Source organism: Carassius carassius, chromosome 49 (genome assembly GCF_963082965.1).
Source record: "Carassius carassius chromosome 49, fCarCar2.1, whole genome shotgun sequence".
Taxonomy (NCBI): domain Eukaryota; kingdom Metazoa; phylum Chordata; class Actinopteri; order Cypriniformes; family Cyprinidae; genus Carassius; species Carassius carassius.
In genome coordinates, this window is record NC_081803.1 from 19440831 (window position 1) to 19450357 (window position 9527).

Below are 9527 nucleotides of genomic sequence, written 5' to 3' on the forward strand. Positions count from 1 at the left end.
CCTTGCTTATCTCTTTGGCCTGATTTGTTTGGTTTAAATGCAGCAGGTTAACACACATGGTTTTATAGTGATCTGCTGAACCATATCCATGATGTTGTGTGTAGTTGATTGTCATTACCTCATGTAGTGCCACCTCTGCTTCCAGACAGAGACACACTGACCAAATTATCCTCACTGCAGTACAGATACGCCTGGAGTCATCAATCAGCCTCTGAAGAGCTGCGGCAGTCACACGTTTCATTTTGGATAGTGTTATAAGAGGTGATGCTCAACACAGTCATCCATTTAAAGCCTTCCTATCATCTCACCGTCACATTGTTTTGACAGCTGAATCGATCCCACATAGGCAGACATCTGGCCCAGGATCGAGCCAAGGAGCAAAACTTTTGTAGATGTTAAACTTTTCCAATGAACCCGAGCAGCTCTTTGAAAAAGATTTTTTGAAGAGTTTACTTCACACACACATTCTGCCACAGATTCAGAGTTTCCTTGACTTTGCAAGGATTCTGATTGTATTATATTCATACCTTATTTTTGTTATTTTTAAAGGTGTATTATTAAGAACTATATTTTTAAATGAGTGTTAAAAGTTTTGATCTTTTTGAACAGAAATCTCTCTTTGCCCTGGATTATAACAACATCCAACTGCAGTCTTTTTGAAATCCCAATGCATACAACAGCTGAACTTTTTTTTAAATAATGTCTCCCTCTTTTGGCCAAGACTGAAAAATCTTGTTCTAAAAAAAAAAAAAAATTGGACCAGCTGAATAAATATGCTATTGCAGTATAATTTAATTTAATAAATGTATTTAGCATAGTTTTATGCCATGCTGTCCTTGAGAAGCAACATGGCTGTGATGACGACACTGCACTTTAGTGACTCAAAGATACAAACACATTTTTTTTTTACTGTGTATTTACAATTAATAGTACTCTGCAATGCTATTTCAAATGCAAAATGAACAGTTACAACACAAACTATTAATACTCAAGACATAACACATTTGCAATGATCAAATACAAAATATCCCAATAAAAACCTAACCAACCTATTCATATTGATTATCTAAAGTGTCATTAATCCTTCACATCCAGTACAGTTCAAGCATCTGTCCAGAATTTCAGCACCAATCGCACCTACCGTTCCATACATCTGAAATGTGGTTTACTGCTCATGAATAAGGTCAGTCTGTCAAACTGAACGACTCTTCACAGCGTATGTGCAGCCAAATCTTCAGCACACATTTTCTTTGGGTCACAGCTGCTCACGAGTCGCCGGTCATGATGGAGATGAACTCCTCTTGATTAACTGAAAGAGACCAAGAACAAATGTGATCACTTAAATACACTTTGCTTTTAACCTACTTACTCACAGCACAGACAATTATTAATATTTTGCTGATTAAATTACATATAGCAAAAGGACACACAAACAGCTTTCAACTCAGCCTTGATTTCCACTGTTCCCATCTTTGTTGGCTGCAATACATTGATTTGCTGTGCCTTAATTGAGAAAAGCACTTTGGGCCAACTGGGAAAAGCACAGTAATTACTTCCATTCATCAGAGGCAATAAAAATTGCACTTTCTCCTCTTCCTAGATAAAAATCCAGCAACTTACTCTCTCCGTCCCCATCGGTGTCAAATTCATCAATCATGGCTCGCAGGTCTTCGTCAGTCATGTCTTCGCCCAGCTCACGAGCGACACGCCGCAGGTTTCTCAGGTTTATCTTTCCCGTTTCATCATCATCGAAAAGTTTAAAGGCCTTCAGAATCTCCTCTCTTGGGTCTCGCTCCAAAATCATGTCTGTCACTTTAAGAAAATGATATCACTTGGTTCTTATCTTTCTTTATATCTTGATGTTTTCATCATCCCAACATTCACATAAATACAATGTGGATGGAAGCATAGCTATTGTCTAGACCTATTAGGGAGTAATGAACTCAACTCACCCACTTCTTTGAAATCTTCGAAAGTTATTTTCCCAGTTCCTTCTCTGTCATAGTCCTTTAGGATCTTCAACACATCTACTTTCTTCACCTCAAAACCCAGAGCTCTCATTGCCACCTGGGACACAGATTTTAAATATCTGTATTTTTGAGCTACTACGATTCATTTTTAAATGTTTACGGAACAAAATGAATACAAAGTCACTACAACCCTATATTAAATAATGTTTTGTTGTTTTTGAGAAACTGTGCTTTATCATCCTCTTTAATTAATCTTAGTTATTTATAAATAATTGATTATTTTAAAAATGAAGACAAATTTCAAAGATTTAAATATTTATATAATTATTCATATAACTTTTTTCTTATTTGTAAATAATGTTGTATTATGGTTAACTGCATTAAAAAAGGACACTTCATTTTGTATTTGTTTATCTGTTAATATTTCACCATTAAAGGAATAGTTGACTCAAAAATGATAATTTGCTGAAAATGTACTCCCTCTCAGGCCATCCTAGATGAAGATGAGTTTGTTTCTTCCTCAGAACAGACTTGGAGAAATATAGTATTACATAATTTACTCAGCAAATTTTCATTTTTGGACTTTTAATTTTTGAACTTTTAAACTGATGTATAGTCACTGCACATTTGTGTTCTGTTTCTAAAATGATCTCTTTACCTTTAACTCGTGATAATCTATTTCTTTATCCTTGTCTGTGTCGAAGAGCTCAAACGCCTCCTTGATTTCATCCTTCTGCTCCTCAGTAAGTTCTTTCCTTTTCTTCCTCTTATTCTTATCAGCAGTTAGGTCAGTCCTTAAAGCACAAATCAGCCACCTTATTCATTTTCCATTAATTCAGATACCCTTAAAATCACACACACACACACACACACACACACACACACACACACACACACTTTCTACCTGTCTCCCAAGACAACATTTTGAGGTCCCACAGAACTTGCATATGATGCACAGAAATACTGGTGACTTGAGAGTAAACGTTTAATATGTCTAATAAAATAAAATATGTCATTTTATGGCTATATAAGTAAATGCGTGGTGCTCTTCTTTGTAAGGCAATATGAGTTGAAGTTTTTAATCTATTTATGACAACGTTACGTGCTATTATTTTACGGTTATAATAAAAAAAAAATACAGTGTCAACAGTTCACATACACCGGCTAGTAACGTTAATGCTACACACACCACCAATTGGTCTCTAAATAGAATCTCTAACGATCAAACACCATAATTACCTTAGAGATAGGCTCATTTTTACAGTTTAGCAATAAATAACTGATACAGAGAATCAAATCAGACCATACGATATTATAGTTCGGTTTCTCCAGTAGAGCTAATCAGCTACTGCAAACACAAAACAGAAGCCAAGCGCAGCGCGTTGCTAGTTGATTGTCAAGGAAACGTTTCAGATTGGCTGTAAAGGTCTGAGCGTCAGGATAACGTTAATTGTGATTGGTTGTTTGGAAACCGACCTGCGTTTGAGCCTGTTTGATTGGAGGGCTGGGCCAGGAATGGGCGGTCTTCATTAATAGCTGTCACTACGTGATAATCTGTGGTTAATAATATTGGACAGATTTGGATAAATAGTAATTTAGCAGAAATGTACACACACACACACATATATATAAATTGTATTTATTTATTTATTTATTTATTTATTGGATGTTTATTAAGCGTTAACAGACAATGTAAAGCGTAGCCAGGAAAATCCAATAAATACATTTTGTATATTTATTTTTCTAATGAAAGTAGGCTACACTGTACATTGTCTGTTAACGCTGAATAAACGTCCAATAAATAAATAAATATTATATATATATATATACACATATATATATATAATATTTATTTATTTATTGGACGTTTATTATATTATAAAATGATTGTGTGTGACAGTTTATATAATATGTATATTAATTAAATTGTGATGATAATAATTTTATCGATTTACCGATCGTCATACATAGCAAGAAATGTTGAAATTGTTTCAATATTGAAGTAATCAAAATGAACTAAAACTCTGGTGACATAAAAGTGCGTTTTATTTTATTTTTACTTTCTGTTGCTATTAATAAATATTATCATAATATTTAAACAGAAAATTGTTACCAAAAACAAAATAAGTTTTTAACCCTCAATTTGGGGTGATTACAGTCAATCACCAATAGAGGACGCCCTACACCATGACAACACTGACATGGATCCTTTCTAACTTGAACTGCAACAGAAAGTCAAAGAAACTCTTTAAAACTTTGTACATGGTTTTGTCACATTCCCAGTGTAATGTAATTAATGTAATATAGAATACTAGTATTATCTCACTGTTTTATCATGACTGGTGGCAGTATCCTCACAGCACGTTTAGGGAAGTGAGATGGGTGGCTCCCTCACCACTTCCTCTGAAAAGCACAAAATGTTTCTGTCTGGTCTCAAGAGGGGGTTGTGGGTTTGAGCTTGAAAGGTCTTAAGGTCACACAACAACACCCTAATAGACTGAAACTGAAAGTTGAACCGATTAATCCTGTGACTTGCATGAGCTGTACTAATCAACTTCATAGAAAAGGCATAGGGTGAAGAGTTAACTTAATCTGACATACTGACTCCAGGAAAAACAAATACACCATGGAAGCATGCTTACTTGCAAAAATTTTAAAAACAAAGTGGAATGCAGAACAACCTGCTTTCATGTTTTGGCTGAACTTGCAACTGACCCCTGGACAGTCTGTTACCATGACGACAAAGATTACCTCCGGGCAACCATTGACAGTTGATAGGTGTCCTATTAAAAAAACAACAGAATTGTTCACAGACTCGATAATCATTACTCACACAAGGTGTGAGCGGTTGCTGGCAACTCAGCTTTTGCACAATTTCCATGATCACAAGTTGATCTCTTGCATGCACGCCGACTCAAGGAAGAGGGTTTCGGAAAGTACATGATGTTTGTCTCGAAAGAGAAAGCATAAAGTCTGAGTTCTCATAGTACTAGTGCACACGGTGACAGACCACTGCTGGAGTTTTGTAGAACAGAGTCTGTGTATCCCAATGTTCCTATTGGACGGTGCTGGTCATATGACAGTCCATTCATTTCATTAGCCTACTTGTGACAGTCAGTGCAATGATCTCAGGACCCTCGAATGCCTGGAACATCTGGACTAATTTGTGTTTTGCTAGACTGTTGTGATGTTGTGTATTAACTAAAATATCTATCTATCTATCTATCTATCTATCTATCTATCTATCTATGTATCTATCTATCTGTCTGTCTGTCTGTCTGTCTGTCTGTCTGTCTATCTATCTATCTATCTATATATATATATATATATGTGTGTGTGTGTGTGTGTGTAATCATTTAAAAAATATTACCTAGTATGGCTGTGTTCCTCCAGTCATTTGAAGCACACTACTATGTTTTATTTTGCCTAAAACTGTTTTATAGAGTCTTGTAGTGCACTGCTTTGTAAGGCATCTGTGGGGGAGCTATGACTGGCTCATTTTGAACAAAAGCAGATGAGGAACTACTGTGAAGCTGCTGAGGCTGGAGCTATCTAGTTCAGACCGGCAGCTGGGTGCTGCCTTCAGCAATGAAGGGCTCTTTGAAGGTGGGAGGTTTTTTTTATTTTCGTCTGTGTGATTAATTTAGGGAAGACAGCCTTCAGAGGTTTCACATCTACTATTGTGAGAGATAATTATACTACGTACTGCTCTGAGATGGAGGATGTCATTGACAAAACTTTGTAATCTGCCTATTGTAAAGGTTATAAAAATGTGTTACACAGATACGTTAGTTAGAAAGGTTGATTTGTCCTGTAGATACAGTATATGTCCTGGAATATATATAATAATATAATATTAAATTATTATAATTATTAATATACAGTATGCATAAAAATTAAATAATTATATGCAGTATATAATATTTAATATTATATTAATATATAATATTATAGTAATATATAATATTTAATAATATTTTAATACATTCGATTACTATCTATGATAAAAAAATATATTATATAATAAAGAGTCTTTGGATAAAATAATTTTAAAATTGTTTGAATATATAATTTTTGTTTGATGTTCAATTTAAGGTGTAATTAATGGTTGTCAAGTACTTAAAAGGACTAGCAGTATTAGTCTATCCTACTGATTCATTGTGTTATGTGGTGGGAAAACCAGAGTTACAGTAAGTACAGTACATCTTACACTGCTTGAGCTCCTTCCCCAAATACCTGTTCTTTCAGCTCAGTGGTGGCGTGATTCGAGACACACCCCCTCATTGTTATTGCATTCTCATTGGATGATGAAGACAATGTGTCATGCAGCCGTGCAGTTGATGGTGCGTGAGGTATTTAATGTCTAATTTTAATGTGTAATATACATTTAAATGGATAAAAGTTTTTTTTTTATGTTTTTTACAAACACTTTATGTGCGGTCACATAAAAGCTCCTTCAGAAGCCGTATTTATCCAGACATCGGAGGGACGTGTGACTTCACACAGGGCCGCCCGGTGCAGTAATAATCATGTGGAGATGTTTTTCTTGTGGCAGAAGGTTAAAGACCACATGCGCTCATGTGGCTTCTCGCTTGTTTTCTCTCGCTGAGAAAGAAGGAAAGGCAGATGTTGTGTTTACACAATTCCAAATCATGACGCCACAGGAGATCCTGGGATCTGGCCAATCTCTCCCAAAGCCAAGAAAAACAGACCAGTTGTTCTGGTGCCATTTAACCGACCTTCTGTGATAGCTCAGGATGGTGAAAACTGCATTCAGGTGCAAATGCCTGCATTTGTGCAAAATGAGTGTGTTTACATAGAAAGCAAAATAATGATGCACCAGTCAAGGCCTTTAGTGCCCAAAAGTGAATCAATCTAGTATTAGAGGTGTCCAGTATGGAAGCTTGTGACCATCGAATATATTTTAAAATAATAATAATAATAATTAAATAAATAAAAAGGTAATTGTGATACTTTATCTTAAAATTATCTTAAAATATGTTATATTACAGAAGCAAATAGAGCTGTGAATATGATTTTATGTTGACTTTAACGCAAAGAATAGTAACTTTGCTCTGAATCATTTTGTAAAATGTGCCAAATAGGTCAGAAAGTTTTGAATCATCTGGTTGCTTGTCAGATAATTATTTAGGAGTGATTAAAGAAGAAGTAAAGCATATTTGAATGAGGGGAAAAAAGGTTTAGACGATTGCCAGACAGGGAACAGCTCAGTAACTGGCACAAAGAGGTCATCCCATATCCGTATCACAGAACGGAACAACCCAACCTCAAAAAGGTGAACATCAGGAGTTTTATGTTTGCACGCAAAAGACTTTCTTGCAAACAGGGAAGTAAATCAGAACTTTGGGGAACATTCCGACAATGCTCTCTCAAAGTTATGAACAAACGTTCTTCCATTTATGTTAACAAAATACTACTGTAACAATAAAATCTCCATAATCATCGGGAAGAAGGAGGCGGGAATGGGCGGACAATCAAATAAAGACTTTAATAACAAAATAAACACAAAACAATGCATCAGCCCCTCGCGGACGACTGTCGTGCACAAATAAAAAGCAAACACAAACTAAACCCCAGGCCTGGTCCTCTCTCGTCCGTCACTGTCGTCGCTCCGGTTTTATATCCCTCCATCTCCTCCGTGGGACTCGAGACCGGTGGGTCGAGCAGGTGTCGCTCATTTTCCAATCACTCCACCGGCCTCGCTCCTGTTCCCACGTCTCTCGGCCCCGCCCAAACTCGTCACAACTACCTTTACTACTTGTTTCAGAATGTTCAGAGAACATTAAAAAGTAATGGAATGAATGTTGCCTTAACATTTGCATTACCAAGAAGAAAAAATTTGAAAAAAATTTAAACTGCATGTTTTGAACATTCATCCTAATGACTTCAAATGAAAAATGCAGGATCCACATACTTCTTGATGATTTGTAGATTCGTGCTGAAATATTTGATCCATTCAACATACTTATTCTGACCTGTACTTATTAAAATATATAAAAGAATATGTGATCATACGAAATTTTATTATATTTTAAATGATTAAAAACTTCTTGCTGACAAATGGATAAAACCTAGTGGTTTGAAAGATAGTGGAAAATATTGGTAGAGATTTCAAATGCCAATTAGTATTTTGGGCCTGCCCTGTGATCCTTAATGCCATCTAATGATTCTGGAACATGATTGAATGACTTTTCTTTTCTTTGTTTGATAGTCCTTCTTTGTATGATAGTCCTTATTTTATGCTCAGAAAAAAAAGAAGAAAAAAACCCAGAACACATTCTAATGCACGAAAAAATTAATAAAGCTGCATTAAACTTTTGTTTTGATGCTTGAAAACCCCTTTTCATATTTAACCCTTTAATTACTTGATAGGGACTTTAAGAAAATGTTCTCAGAACATCTGTTTCTTAGCTGGGTTGCTTAAAGGTTACAAATTATACTCTCAATACCCGGTTCTGTAAAAAAAAAATACATCTTGTGAGAGTATGGTGCACAAATTCTGTGTGATGTGAGAAAGGAGCTGATGCTCAGTAATAGGATATCTGGTTTGATTCGGTTTGTTTTTTTGCCCTGAAATAAACCTGCTTTGTTTTGTGTCATTCACACAGGTGTGAAGCTGAACCCTCCTCCTCCCCCCATCCCACTTGGCTCTGTGCACTTAACGCCTGCCTGCTGCTTCACAGCAGAACAAGATGTTCTCTCGATTACTCCTGCTGCAAAAAAGGAACAACCACTTTCACTTTCTGTTGCTGCTGATATGTTTTTTTTAAATCTGTGAGTGCTGAGATCAGCAGTGCTGGTATGGTTCAGGGCATCTGGTTCATGACAAGGTTTACAAGACTTCTTCCACTTTTTCTTGTGGTTATAAGTAAAGAATACTGTACAACCAGCCATGATTATACAGATCTTTCATGAAAAAATTAATAAAACATCTAAAATTGCATAAAGATTTATGACTTTCCCAAAATATGCATAAAAACACCTGCTTTTGGTGGATAGAATTTTTTTTTTTTTTTTTTTTTTTTTTTACAAAAAGCCTATGTGCATAAAAAAGCCATCTAAATCAATTGCTCGGAGAAAATAAAATAATGATAAAATATTTTATAATCAGACTATAATCATATAACATCTTAAATTTTGCTTTGGTTCTTAAAATGTTTGGCTACTACCAATCTCTAGAAATCTATAATTATGGCAGTATGTATTTTTTAATTATTAAAAGGGGTAGTCATTCCAAATCTGTATGTATTTCTTCTGCTGAACACAAAAAAAAGATATATTGGAGAATGTTGGTAACCAACCATTTTTGTTTTCCATTGTATTTTTTGTCTATACTATGGAGGTCAGTGGGAACTGAAACTGTTTGGCTAACAACATTCTTCAAAATACCTTTTTTTACATTATTTTTTATATATTTATTTGATTTATTTATTTGACAGATATTACTGAACCCGGTATTATGAGCAATCACAATGACCTATATATACAAAAAAAAAAGGTTTTGCTTACATGTCTGTGTAAAGTGTGGGCATGTGG

At 35.2% G+C, this 9527-nt stretch overlaps 1 protein-coding gene across 1 annotated transcript; it reads right to left on the reverse strand.

The window, feature by feature from the left end:
• Window positions 1–764: 764 nt before the first annotated feature.
• Window positions 765–3359, reverse strand: cetn3 (centrin 3). The gene is made up of 5 exons (XM_059544561.1): window positions 3210–3359; window positions 2629–2764; window positions 1953–2067; window positions 1621–1812; window positions 765–1309 (listed from the first exon to the last, which is right to left on the reverse strand). The coding sequence occupies exons 1-5, from the start codon at window positions 3224–3226 to the stop codon at window positions 1266–1268; spliced, it is 504 nt and encodes a 167-aa protein (XP_059400544.1). The 5' UTR covers window positions 3227–3359; the 3' UTR covers window positions 765–1265.
• Window positions 3360–9527: the final 6168 nt, after the last annotated feature.